We start from the raw sequence: 14,004 nt of genomic DNA, 5'->3' as shown, positions 1-14,004 counted from the left end.
TATTATTTTACAGTTGTATGCAAAACTTTTAAAGCCATACTAGTTACTAATATACTGAATTCTACCTGCTGATTTTTAATGCCACCTTAACTTTTCTTTCTATTCCCCCGAGAAATATGTAAAGCCATTCAAATACAGAATGCTCTAACTTTCACAGGCCTACAGGTTAAAGTTCTCTTTGAAGACTGTAAACTTTTCTTCCCTCAGAACATATATAATGACTGAGTTGGTTTTTTAAAAAATGGATCTTGCTAAAATGCCAATCAATTCAGATCACATCACTTTACAACTCTTTAGTGTTTCCTTATCATTCACGTGGTGAAGGCTCACGTGGGCCCCACTCCCCTTTCGAACCTCGTCTTCCAGCAGCCTCCTGTGCTTCAACCTTCCCAAACTCTCAGGTCTCGGAACTCGACAGGTGTTTTTTACTTGTTTATTCCTTTTTATATGACAGATGGACCCACACTCTGAAAGGCCTTCCCCATCCCATTCACCTGCCAAATTCCTTTAAGATTCAATTGGCGCCTCACCACTCCACCGATGTCCTCAAACCCTTCCTCTCCCTCCAGAGCATCCCCATATCTGTTCCATTCACAGACGGGCCAGAAGCCCTCAAGTGAACTATGTTAACAGAACACACTTATAACACTGCTTCATAAAAGTATCTGTTTACTTGTGGGTCTTGCCAACCAGTCAGTGAAGCTGTTAAAGGTAGGGACTTCATCTTTTCACATATTTCTCTTTAGCAACAAGCACAGCATCTGGCACATAGCAAGCACTCAAGACATTTTATTAAGCAAAAGAGAAAAAGGGAGGGAGGGAGAGAAGACCAAAGGAAGAGAGCAAGGGAGGGAAGGAGAAAGAAAGGGAAGGGAGGGAGGGAGGGAGGGAGGGAGGGAGGGAGGGAGGGAAGGAGGGAGGGAGGGAAGGAGGGAGGGAGGGAGGGAGGGAACGGAAAACCTACGGATTCCAATGTTCTTTTGAAATCCTATACAGACTGGAAAACATGATGGGAAGGATGACATTAGAGTTTTCTTCTATCAAACTCATGATGTATTCATTATTCCAATAATAGAGTGCCCTTTCTGCCACCTTTGAGAAAAGAAAAAGAAAATGTTAAGAGAGAGAAAAAGACAAAGATAAAATTGAAAATCTCCAAACAGAAGTATTTTAAGACTACTTTTATATCATTCAACCAAATGTAAAATTAAATATTAATTACGCTTTACATTTTTGTGGGTTTAAAATCTTTCAGAAAGTTCCAAAGTGGTTCATCAATTTGGAGAAGGAAAAGAAGTTTCCTTACCTATTTCTATTCTCCTTTCATACTGCTCATTTCATCTAATTCCACATTTTTTCTGCATAGCTCCCAAGCTCCGGACACCTCTATCCCCTATGCCATACAGTTTCCACCATTCCTTTAACCCCCTTCCTGACTCACCTCTTTCACCCACACAGCACATGGCTGACACTGTCAATAGCTGCAGAGAAAACCCAGCTGCCCATCCCTGCAGAGCAGTCCCCTCTGCTAAGCACCTCCTGTGGCAGGTGCTGTGCCTGCACTGCAGGGAGAATGTACCGTCGTCCCCACCACCTACGGAGTAGCTACTGTTGTGCCCATTGGACGAAGGAGGACACTGAGGTTCAGAGAGACTGGTAACCTAGCCAACATCACGTGACTAGCAAATGGTAAAAGCTAGGACTCGAGTCTAGTGCCTGGACTCTTTCCAGACTTCATTTCTGTCACCCTTGCTTTGGACTAAATAAGCCAGGAGAAAGTCGCTCCGTTTCTGGACTCGGGGACACTAGATATATATAAGACTGCCTGCTATCTCAGATCCCTTTTCTCTGACCACCTCACTATCAAGTGACTCTAAGAATTCAACAGAACACCTCCAAAAATAATCTAAAGTATCTAAAAAGTCACCTATAATAGAATCAATATAAACCCAATTCTCAAAAAAAATTCTAAAATCTCTAAAAAGGGTAGTTATATGAGAAAAGAGGGGCTTCTTTCATTCCATCAGATTAAGAAATTATGTTTTCATTTAAAAATTAAAATTTAAATTAATTTTAATTTTATATGAATATATGCATAACCCATGGACACAGATAATAGTTCAGTAAAGCCCTGGGGAGGGCAGAAGGGGGTGGAGGGGGGGAAAGGGAACATCTGTAATACTTTCAACAATAAAGATAAATCAAGTGAAAAATATAAAAGAATAAAAAAATAAATTTAATTTTAAAGTAATTTAAATTTAATTTAATAAAATGGTACAAGAGCATCAACCAATACACTCTTGAGAAATTAGAACCTTTCCATTTACATTATTCAACTTGGTTAAAAAAAAAAAAAAAAAAAATCCTGGGACTTGTGAGGCACTAGACCCTGAGAATACAAAGAAACAATCATTACTGAATGTTTACCATATACCAGGCACTATGCAAAGTGTTTCACATACATATTATTCAATCCTCACCACCAACACACTGAGTAGGTAGCATTATTTCTATTTTGCCAGTGAGGAAACTGAGGCTCAAGGTCACATGGCTGGCAAGGGGCAGACTCCAAAGTCCCTGCTCTTAAACTCTTTTCTCTGTCATCCCTATGGAGCTCAGACGCCGGTGGGGAAAGAAGGAATCGACCTACGAGCCTATCCATGTAAACTGTGGTAGTGTCACATCAGACACAGAAATAAAGTGCTGGAGGGAAGGGCAGACAGAACCATCCTGATGACATGGGGGAGAGGAGTGTAGCAAGATGATGATGACACAGGGGGTGGCATCTCAGCTGGGCTTTGGAGGATGAAAGGAGGAAAGGCCATTCCAGGCCGAGGGGAATCCAGGGAGGGAGGCAGAGGCACCAACAAGGACAGAGTGTCTAAACACCACGAAGCACACAGTGTGTCTGAGGCACTGGATAAATGTTTGCTGGGTGAACCAATGAACACAACGAATGAATAAAGAACCTCTTTACTTTACTTCTTTTGTTTTCAGTTCTTTTGTTCTATCGAATAATTTAAAATTCCTTTTTCTTTCTGCTATAGACCGAACTGTGGCATTTCCCCACTCCCCGCCAATTACTAGGTTGAAGCCCTACCCCCATGAGGTGAGGTCATGAGGGTAAGGTCCTAACTGAACAGGCTTGGTGGCCTTATAAGAGAGATACTGCCTCTCTTTCCACATGCACTCACCACGGAGAGGCCATGTGAGGACAAGGGACAAGGTGGTCACCTGCAAGACAGAAAGGAAGCCCTCACAGAAGCAGGTCCTGCTGGCACTCTAGTCCCAGACTTCCAGCCTACAGAACTGAAAAATGAGCTTCTGCTGTTCATACAGTCTGGTATGGAAACTGCTGCAGTCTAAATATTTGTGTCACCTCAGAACTCATGTGTTGAGATCCTAACCCTGAAAGATGACGGTACTAGTAGGTGGGGTCTTTGGAAGGTACTTAAGTCATAAGAGTAGAGCCTTCATGAATGGGGGTCAATGCCTTTCAAAACAGCCCCTCTGCCATGTGAAGACACAAGAAGAAGCCTGTGACCTAGGAAGGAGCCCTTACCTAACCATGCTGGCACCCTGATGTCAGACTTCCAGCCTCCATATAACTGTGAGTGATAATTTCTGTTGTTCATAAGCCACCCAGTCTGTGGCATTTTGTTAGAGTAGTCAGCCCCAGCTGACTAAGACACTTTGTCTCCTTTCTGAGCTTCTGAGAATCACTTACTCCTTCCTAGTGATACTCATTTTAAAAGATTCCAGCTCCTTGCCCTGGCCTGTGTGGTGTGGCTCAATTGGTTGGGTATCGTCCTGTGCACCAGGAAGTTGCCAGTTCGATTCCTGGTCAAGGGCAGATACCAGGGATTGTAGGCTTGATCCTCGGTGGGGGGATGTAGGAGGCAGCTGATCTATGTTGCACTCTCATATTGATGTTTTACTTTCTCTCTCCCTCTCCCTTCCTCTCTCTCTAAAAAGTAATAAGCTATTCTTAAAAAAAATTAAAAGGCTCCTGCCTGGCCATTGTGGCTCAGTGGTTGAACATCAACTATGAACCAGAAGGTCACAGTTCGATTCCCAGTCAGGACACATGCCTGGGTTGTGGGCTCAATCCCTAGTAGAGAGCATGCAGGAAGCATTGATCAATGACTCTCTGTCTCATCATTAATGTTTCTATCTTTCTTCCTCTCCCTTCCTCTCTGAAATCAATAAAAATATTTTTAAAAGGTTCCTGCTCCTTGCCCTAATTACACAAAACATCCTCATGAAAACAGTAAATAAGGTAAACAATCCAGATGTTTGAGCTCCGCAGGCATGTGTAATATGCAAAACATCTACAGTATCCTGAATTTTTCCTATCTACATGTGTGTTATATCATCCAATGTAATGGTTCACATAATGGTTTCTAAGTGTGTGTGTGTGTGTGTGGGGGGCGGGGGGGTTGCACAATCACAAGATTGTCACGAGATCACTGACTTGACACACTGAGATGTCTTTAGACAACAGCGGTGTCTCTAACTGTGCAGGATAATGCAGAGCAGGGGAAAGTCCCTCAAGTCCACTGTTAGCCAACTACAATCTGAACAATCTCTTCAAATCAGCAGGCAGTATATCAAGAGTCAATTCTCTACTCTGTAATTCAGACCTCTGGTGAGATATCGAAGGATAAAACCTAATGTGTATTCACCCCAGATCACCCTCTTCCCTCTTGCGTGGGTTCCTCATCACTGCAACAAGAGCCCAATAGAGAAAATTGCCAGGTTCACCTGCACTGTATTCTCCCCAAGTGGCCACAAGGAGGCAGAGTGGTGCCACAGGAAGGTTCAGACAAGCAGCTATACCTATTGATTTCACTCCCTATTAACTTGGGACCTTAAGCAAATCATTCTCTGAGTCTCGTTTTTATTTTTTTCATCTAGAAAATGGGGGGTGGAGGGGAGAAGGGAGCCTCATAAGATAATTTGAAGTTTAGAAATAATGTACACAAAGCAACTAGTATAGAGTAAAATATTAGTGTTCTTTTTCTCTTAAGCTTTATTTAGCATTCTCTCTTATACTCTATAGCAAGCATGTCAAATTCAAAGGCTAACACGGGCCAAATTAACGAGGTAAACGGCCCGTGGGCCACGAGTTTGACATGCTTGCTCTATAGGAAGCCTACTAGTCCACCTCTTATTCAGCTACTTTACTCTAGACAAATTATTCTGCCACTTTGAGCTTTAGTATTCACATCTGTAAAAATCACAATGCCCTCCCTGCAGGGTGGTCATAAGAATTAAAGTTACTGAGCAGAAAGCATCAACACAGTGACTGGCATGTAGTGCTCAAGATAAAGGTGCTTATTGTTAAAATTATTGTTATCATGTGAGAACATAGCAAATAAGTAACAACAGGTAGCTGGTGTCCATTATATTAATTCAATACAAATAAAATTTTACCAAAATAATACATGCTGCATAGGCTACTCTGCCTCATGCCCTCCTGGTACTAACCTGAAAATGGGGGCTAGATACACACTTGGCAATTTGTTTAAACAAAGGTTCTTGAATTTTAACAAATTGTGAAGGTTCAATCACATCCAATATTTCTTCCAGCTCCCCAAGAAACATAACCTGTAAGTAACACACAAAACACAAAATGTCAGGCATTTCATTAAAAAATCCATAGGAACGGTGAGGATTAATGAGAGTTAGCACTGTTCTAAGAAAAATTTATACATAAAACCAAACATATATGAACACAGGTATTATGCTAGATGTTCATTTCACAAAGAATTCACCAGAGGGTGCTTGTTGAGAGCAAGTTCCCTTGACATTGAAAATACAATTCTATTTATTTACTTTGGAAAAAATAGGTGTTACATCTATTACACAGAACAATTGCTCTTAGACAAAGGGATCCTGCAATACAGGACTGTCCTGTGCTCTCTCTCTACTGCTATCAACCCAGCTATCTCTCCCCTCACCCACATGTTTTACATGTTTTAAACAACGGGGGAGTGGCCGTCCTGAATGCATGCACGAAAGTCCACAATGGCACAGGTGTTCCCCTAGGACAGGGGTGGGGAACCTTTTTTCTGCCAAAGGCCATTTGGATATTTATAACATCATTCTCAGGCCATACAAAATCATCAACTTAAAAATTAGCCTGCTTTATTTGGTCAAACATTTAATTAATTCACCCCTAATGCCTTGGCAGGGCCAGACCAAATGATTTCACAGGCCTTATATGGCCCATGGACCAGACCCGACTCCCACCCCTGCCCTAGGATATGCTGTTAACAGAACACATAGGATCGGAAAGATACAAATGAGCAGGTTCACCCCCAAGCAGGCAGCCTTTAAAGCCTTTCTACCCAATCTCCACACTTACACATACGAACATGCACATCATTGTTCACTACTGAGCACAGTGAATCTCGTGGCCTCAGCACCACGTGCCTCAAGAAACTGCTTTTAGATCACAAAATGGAGCCAAATCAATAGTATAGTGAGTTGTTTTAAATATAATGGAAAACCGACAGAGAAACAAAAACAAGTTACCTATCTAGGCATAAAAAATAATTACCTTAGAAAAATTAAGTATGCAATTAAAATATGAAAAATGACAATGCTTTCTTCATATCTTAGGATACATCTGAGTAGCAATGCATACTTTTAATTTTACCTAACAGGTGGTAAGAAATTAGATGATTTTTTGAAGCTGTATAGGGTTTTGGAGAATTGAAACTGATTTGAAAAGGAGGGTGTTTCCGTTAAAAGCAAAATTTGTAGACTCTTGCCATTTGTCAAGATAGAAATTCTGACCTAGCCAGTTTGGCTCAGTGGATAGAGCATCAGCACACTTAAGGGTCCCAGGTTCCATTCCAGTCAAGGGCACATGCCCTGATTGTGGGCTCAATCCCCAGTAAGGAGCATGCAGGAGGCAGCTAATCAATGATTCTCTCTCATCATTGATGTTTCTATCTCTCTCTTCCTCTCCATTCCTCTCTGAAATCAATAAAAATAAAAAATAAAAATAAAAAGTACAGCTCGATCGGCGTGGCTCAGTGGTTGAGTGTCGACCTATGAACCAAGAGGGCACAGTTCGATTCCTGTTTAGGGCACATGCCTGGGTTGTAGGCTCAATCCCCAGTGGAGTGTGCGCAGGAGGCAGCCGATCAATGATTCCCTCTCATTATTGATGTTTCTATCTCTCTCTCTCCCTTTCCTCTCTGAAATCAATAATATATATGTATTCTTTTTTTTTTTTTAAGTACAAATCATTGTAGGTCAGAGGTGTCCAGGCCACCTGTAAACAGCTAATCTACAGGTCTGTAACATATTTTACGACTGTGCATAGGAAGATCCCATCTACACTATGTCTTAAAGTGGGTATTTGGGCAGTTTGCTCTAGCACCAGTGATGGCGAACCTTTTGAGCTTGGCGTGTCAGCATTTTGAAAAACCCTAACTTAACTCTGGTGCCGTGTCACATATAGAAATTTTTTGATATTTGCAACCATAGTAAAACAAAGACTTATACTTTTGATATTTATTTTATATATTTAAATGCCATTTAACAAAGAAAAATCAACCAAAAAAATACGCGTGTCATAGGTTCGCCATCACTGCTCTAGCATCTATCCACAGTGACAGCAAAACCTCCACACAAAACCTCCACACTATGAAGGTGGTCACTAGGAAGGTGACATGGAGAGGCCCAGACAGTTGGACACATGTCTGGGACCTGGCTCAGGCTTCAGTAGGGCTGAGCAGTACTGTGATAAAAGTCCAGGGTTCAGGAATCAGGAAGGAGAAGGCAGGTTCTGGCCTAACCACCTATAGTTAGTGTACTCGGCCAAGCTCCTTAACTTCTCGAGGCATCAATTTCATAACCAGTAAAATGAGAACATTGGTAGTCCTGCCTTACAGAGCTGCAATGAGGATTAAGTGAAAGAATTCATTTTATACATGCTTATTAACTTGTGCCTGGCACTCAACCAATTATTTAGTACGCTATTAACACACTGACATTAAGCACTTACCTCTTTCTGACTACATGTTTTGGGCCAAAATTTCATTAACCCCCTAATAACCTAAAATGGAAAGGAAAAAAACAAATGACACTTAATTTTTCATATTCACTCCATGAAAAGTGGTCTCTAATTCGAAATTATGGAAAAAAGTACTTACTGGTTCTGTGAGTGAAGGATCTTTCTCCAGAAATTGTACTATGCAATATGCCAGCTGGAGAAATAAAAATGAAGGACAAAATTAGGAATACTATATAGTAAGTTTTCAAAAGATGTATTATTAAAACTTCCTAAAATGTTTTCAGACTCTGGTTTTAGTAACTTCACATCCAATTTATTTTCAAAATAAAAAATATATAAAAAGCTACTTTTCAAGTCAAAGAGTGGCACTAATAAGGCTCCAGGGGAATTTTTTAAAAAAAGAAGACTGGGATAGCCCTGGCTGGGGTGGCTCAGTTGGTTGGAGCATTGTCCAGTGCACAGTAAGGTTGTCAGTTTGATTCCCAGTCAAGGTATATAACTAGGTTGCGGGGATGAAGCAAGTGATTGATGTATCTCTCTCACACCGAAGTTTCTCTCTCTCTCTCTCTCTCTCTCTCTCTCTCTCCCCCACACACACACACCCTCCATCTCTAGGATCAATATTTTTTAAAGCCTAACATTAACAAAAGAAAAAGAATATTGGGACATGAAGTAGCTAGCTAATGAAAAGCAGAGGTGAAATGTCACATTCAGTATATTGTGAAAGTAGCTCATCTACATATAGTTTGAACTACATCTCATGGGCTTTCTTTCTGTCTGTGCTAACATCAACAGTACTGCGTTTTTCTGTGGTTCCAGAAGAGCATTCTATGAGAAGTAGGCTCTTCCTAAAAACCTTGCTGGCTGCCTGAAATGGCACATGCAAACTAAAGCAGTTTCAGGAAGACACAGAAGGTTCTACCTGCCAGTTGGACCCTGGAGAAATATGAGTTTTACATCTGACACTAACTCATCTAGGCAAGAATTCTTTTATTAGATGATCACACAATGTGATACCCTGCTTCAAAAACTAGAGGCAAGATTTGTAAAAGGGCTGGTAAGGATTCTTGGACAAGAAACCCACTCTTGGGAAACAACTTTTCGAGGGGGTTCTAAATTAGAAGCATATGGACTAATTTTCCTCGAAACACAGAACTTCACATTTAAAGAGGAACACTGCTCAGAAAAAATGTGTTACATTTTTATGCAAACTCAAAACATTCCCACTGGGGGGGTTGGGGAGTCACAGGTTTGAAATACTAAAATTAAAATGCCACTAGATCATTTCTCTCCCCCCTAGTGACATGCTTACCATGCAAGACAGTGTTAGCATGGGAATCAGAGTGGGAATAGACCGGGGTACACTTTTTAAAGTAATGGAGGCTAAAAATAAAAAAGATGTGAAAATATTGATTTGTTTACTGTGAGTATTTATTTGTGTGTAGAAAGTTAGAAAGGTATGGTGAGTAAACTAGAAGAGGGAGCAAAAGGCAACTTAATAGACTATTGCAAAATAAGGCTGAGACAAAATGTTCAAAAACATTAAAAAATGATTACACATGTCTAAAGATCTAAATCTGAAAAGCCCACACACATATATTACTATACAAAACATGTTCAATATATAATTTTGTGAACTGGGCAAGTCATCTAAATTCTCTGAAAAATGAGATGACTAAATAAATACTCCTTTCACTTGAAAAATATTCCCATGAGTCTCCTACGCATTGAAAACATACACACACATTTTTATTTTCTTTGGGGGGGTATTTAAACTTTAAAATGTCTTTGTTACAACAAAATAAACACATATCAATATCAAAGAAACACTGGGTTTGCAAACTTTACTTTGCTTCCAAAAGTAGTTGTACAAAATTCTACCTGGGCATGGAAGAGTGATAAGCTCCTGACGGTGTGTAAAGGGATCAACACTTTCACCAGAAACTGTTTGTGTTCTGCCTTAAGAGGTAAAGCAAAGCCATTGATAATACTAGGAAGAAGGAAAGAGACGTGAATTAGCAATGCTACCTCAACAAGCTAAACTAAGACAAACTGTTCTTGTGAGATTGGGTTAAATCTTAATCAGTTTATGACTGGTCCAGAGCAACCCAAAAACCATCCCAGGGGCAGTCAAGATTTCTTAGTTACTTCAAAGAATACATTTGAGTAGGCAGGAAATTTAAGAGAAGAAAATTGGCTTCTGATCTCCCAGCACAGGCTCCTGTGCTCTGAAACCTGGTTGGATGGTCCCCAAATCTTTTGTATCAACAACTCTTTATTCTTCCTCCCTGTTTTCCTTCCCTAAATAATTGCCTGCCTTGCTCACTTATGACCTTTTCCATTTCTAGACAACATTCCTTCCTGTCCCTGATATCTCTGCTCAGACCAAGAATACCCTAGAGCCCAGCCCAGGAAGTTACAGAGAAAACCATGTGACTCCACCTTCTTTTTCTCCTCATATTAGGAGGAGAGACTAAGTAATCACATTGTCCAGTTACATTAGTCTCCCTTGTGTGTAGAAAGCTACACAACAGCTGTCTCTTTCCAATTTGTTCCACTGCACCAGGAAACAGCTGCTCAAGAACTACACCTGGGTCCACGGGTCCCTGGAACATGGCAATCTTCCCGATTTATTATAAACTTGCTTTCAAAAGATCTGGCAAAGGGCAGGTAGTCTAGAAACTAACAAGAATAAGATGTTTTGTGGTAACTGGTCTGACTGCAATCAGATGTACTGTCTGCGTAATGGGAAATAAATGCTAGCTCTTTCAGTCGTCCCAGCAGAATTGGCAATGCCTAAATGTGGAACAAGGGGAACAGGAAACCGCGTTTTGGAGAGTCAGTTGGGAAGCACGCTAAAGCACAAATGAGAGTATCAGATGTACATACAGCAATAGATCTAGGTCAGCATTTCCCTGTGCCACCTGAACCTAATTCACAGAACGATATTCACCTGAGATTAGCAATTGGCTAAAAATGTGCTTACCTTCCTAATATTTCCAGCAGTTCAGCTACACCATTGAAGTGTTCTGTTTCATAAACAAACCTTTAAGAAAGAGAAAGAGCAAGAGAGAGAAAGAAAGAGAGAGAGAAATAAAGTCAGTACACAACATTCAAATATTTGAGGTTTACTTAATACTTCTATAAAACCACCAACTTTGCTTCTCCTTCTCCCCCCTCCCTCCACTTACCTTAGAAAAATATTGTTAATCTGTTTTCGGATAAATGCTCTAAGACCAAGAAACTTGCCATAAATTCTGTGTAAGACTGTTTTTAAGTAGTCCCGTTCCCGGGGGTCTTCGCTGTCAAATAGCTCCAAAAGCTGTTGTAAACGAAAGAGGGTGCTGTCAAAAGCGATTTCAGGAAAGAATTTAGGAATTCTGCCACTCATTATTTAAAATCCTTTCCTTCCTTCCTCAAAAATTTGTTGAGTACCTATTATGTGCCAGGCACAGTGCTAGCCTTTCAGAATACAGTGATAAATAAGTCAGACAAGGGAGGGGGCTTATATTCTAGTGAAAAGACACACAATAACAATAACCATAACAATAATACTATGTAACACATAGACAGTACTTAGTATGATCATCGGGCAATTTTCTAAGCAACCTACTTATATTACTGCCTCTGAGGTAGTTTTATCCCCATTTTACAAAGGAGGAATTTGGGAAGAGTGATGTTAAGTAAACTTGCCCATGGTCTCAAAGCTAATAAGTGCTGGGCTAGGATTTGAACTCAAGCAGCCAAGGCCCTAGAGTCCATTATCTCAACAACTTCACTACTGTGACATCAGGTACCCACTGAGCTTATGTTCCAGAGATACAGTTAAGATAAGCCTTCAGCTCTACCAGAGCATACAAGTAAATGAAGCAACCTAAACCGAAGCAAACATCAGCAAGTCCCTAATGATGCAGGTAGTGTTTCTTTCAAGATCTTGGTTCTTGTTACATGGGTAAACAAATAAATATCATTGTAAATATTCATTGAGGTGAACATTCACATTTCTGTATGTATGTTATACATGAATAACATTTTGAAGTTCCCAATCATTTGTAAAGTCAGTAACATACATTTGTCAACACAACAACATGTACATGAATGTTCACAGCACTATTATCCATAATAGCCAAAAAGTAGGAAGAATCCAAATGGCAATCATCTGATGCATGGATAAGCAAATTATGCTACAATGAAAATATTATTTGGCCATAAAAAGGAATGAAGTACCGATATATGTTACTACACGAATAAACCTTTCAAACATCATACAAAGTGAAAGAAGCCAGTCACAAAAAGCCACATATTGTATGAAATTAATAAATTGTATGAAATGTACAAATATCCCCCTTATTTGAAATACACAGAATAAGCAAATAAATAGAATTATAAAGCAAAATGAGGAAGGACTAATGAGTATGGTGTATCTTTGGAGGACGATAAATTATATAGTAATGATGGTTACACAACTCTGTGACTATACTAAAAAACAATGAATTATAAAATTTAAAAGGGTGAATTTTATGGTATATGAATTATATCTCAATAAAGCTGCTATTTTTTTTTTTTTCTAAATGTCAGTAGGCAGGTTTCTCTGGCTGAAGAACAAACTTAGAGACTGGTTTAAATTTTAATGAGGCTTTTCATACATTCATTATCATAGCAATAAAGCAGAACTCATAGTTCTAATGTTGACTTCACAGCAAAACACTTCAAGAACATACAGACAGCATATAAATGAACGCAAACTACCCCTAATTACCAAAAATCTATCAACATACAAAAGCATGATTTCAGGTGATTAAGACATGAGGCTAAGACTGACAGCAGAATATTATACTCAGTGAGTAGTATTCAATCAAATAAATTACCTACTTTTGTTTGGTGCTTTTCTTTGACTAAAAGGCAGAGTTCTAGACCAAAAACCTGGCCCTTCAACTAATGGCAGAAAGCACAAACTGAAGGACAGTCTTCAAAAGTGGGCAATGAGACAGATGCAATTCTTGGCTACACAATGTCATTCATTCATTCATTCATTCAAAAACTGAGTATTTTGAATAAATATGTATGCAGACACAATCTGCTTTCAGAAGCCTACTCTAATGAGGGATGGTGGTAAATAAACTGCAAGATAGGTGTTCAGGATGCTATATAAATACATAGCAGACATATCTACTCTATTTGGGAGAAGTGGAGTGATCAGGGAAGGCTTTTAGAGGAAGTAATATCCAGACTGATCTATGAAGAAATTAGGAGCTAGAGCTAGTGGAAGTGTTCATGGCAGATTCAATACCACATACCTTCACCAGCAGCCTATCTGAAAAGAAGATGCTGTTAAAATACCTGCCATATCTCTGCTCACCTGACCATGAAATCAATCAATCAATCAATGCTAGCAATTGTCCTCATTGCTGGACACACACACACACACACACACTTGGAGCCCACAGGAAAAGCAATAAGCATGTCAACCATACGGTTCCACAGAAAACAATCTAAAAAAATAAAGACATGTGTCCCTATAGGCAAAGAAATGCCCGATGGCTCAGTATCTCTTATCTACTACATGCACAAAATGACATAAGGTCTCTAACTTACCTATCCTATTCCTTGTTAATGAAATTATTAACCTTTTGAGATCTATTTTTTTCCTTTGGTTTCTATGTTTCAGTGTTGTAAAAGGGCTTATGAATAATTTGCAACCAACATAAAAGGTTTGAGAAGGTAAACTTAGCAAAACTTGAATCAACTATGCTCATGTATTGTTAATCTTAAGAGTTTAATGAAAATATAATAATTAAGCAAAAATCATTGAACTGATGTTTTCATTAGGCCCTTAAAGAAAATGCATTACCAGGCGCCTAACTTGAATCATTTACAAAGCCACAAGTACAATATATCATCTATATATATAAAAGACTAATATGTAAATTGTCCCCTTGGGAGAGCGGGATTCAACTGCTCGCTATGACGTT

The 14,004-nt window shown here is 39.6% G+C and overlaps 1 protein-coding gene across 2 annotated transcripts in view; it reads right to left on the bottom strand.

The window, feature by feature from the left end:
- LOC139012573 (serine/threonine-protein phosphatase 2A 56 kDa regulatory subunit epsilon isoform) overlaps nt 1–14,004 on the bottom strand; it is a 113,551-nt gene that overhangs the window by 10,302 nt on the left and 89,245 nt on the right. For both annotated transcript variants that reach the window (XM_070418701.1, XM_070418709.1), the window contains exons 4-10: nt 11,224–11,354; nt 11,019–11,078; nt 9,914–10,022; nt 8,172–8,225; nt 8,024–8,074; nt 5,491–5,610; nt 965–1,092 (exon numbers count right to left, since the gene is read on the bottom strand). In XM_070418701.1, coding sequence (XP_070274802.1) covers nt 965–1,092; nt 5,491–5,610; nt 8,024–8,074; nt 8,172–8,225; nt 9,914–10,022; nt 11,019–11,078; nt 11,224–11,354 — 653 coding nt within the window. The remainder of the gene's footprint in view (nt 1–964; nt 1,093–5,490; nt 5,611–8,023; nt 8,075–8,171; nt 8,226–9,913; nt 10,023–11,018; nt 11,079–11,223; nt 11,355–14,004) is intronic.

The sequence above is a fragment of the Myotis yumanensis genome, unplaced genomic scaffold, assembly GCF_028538775.1.
Source record: "Myotis yumanensis isolate MYYU_CA2020_CCGP unplaced genomic scaffold, mMyoYum1.0.hap1 SCAF_1, whole genome shotgun sequence".
Classification (NCBI taxonomy): domain Eukaryota; kingdom Metazoa; phylum Chordata; class Mammalia; order Chiroptera; family Vespertilionidae; genus Myotis; species Myotis yumanensis.
This window is presented reverse-complemented; position numbering and strand designations above follow the sequence as displayed.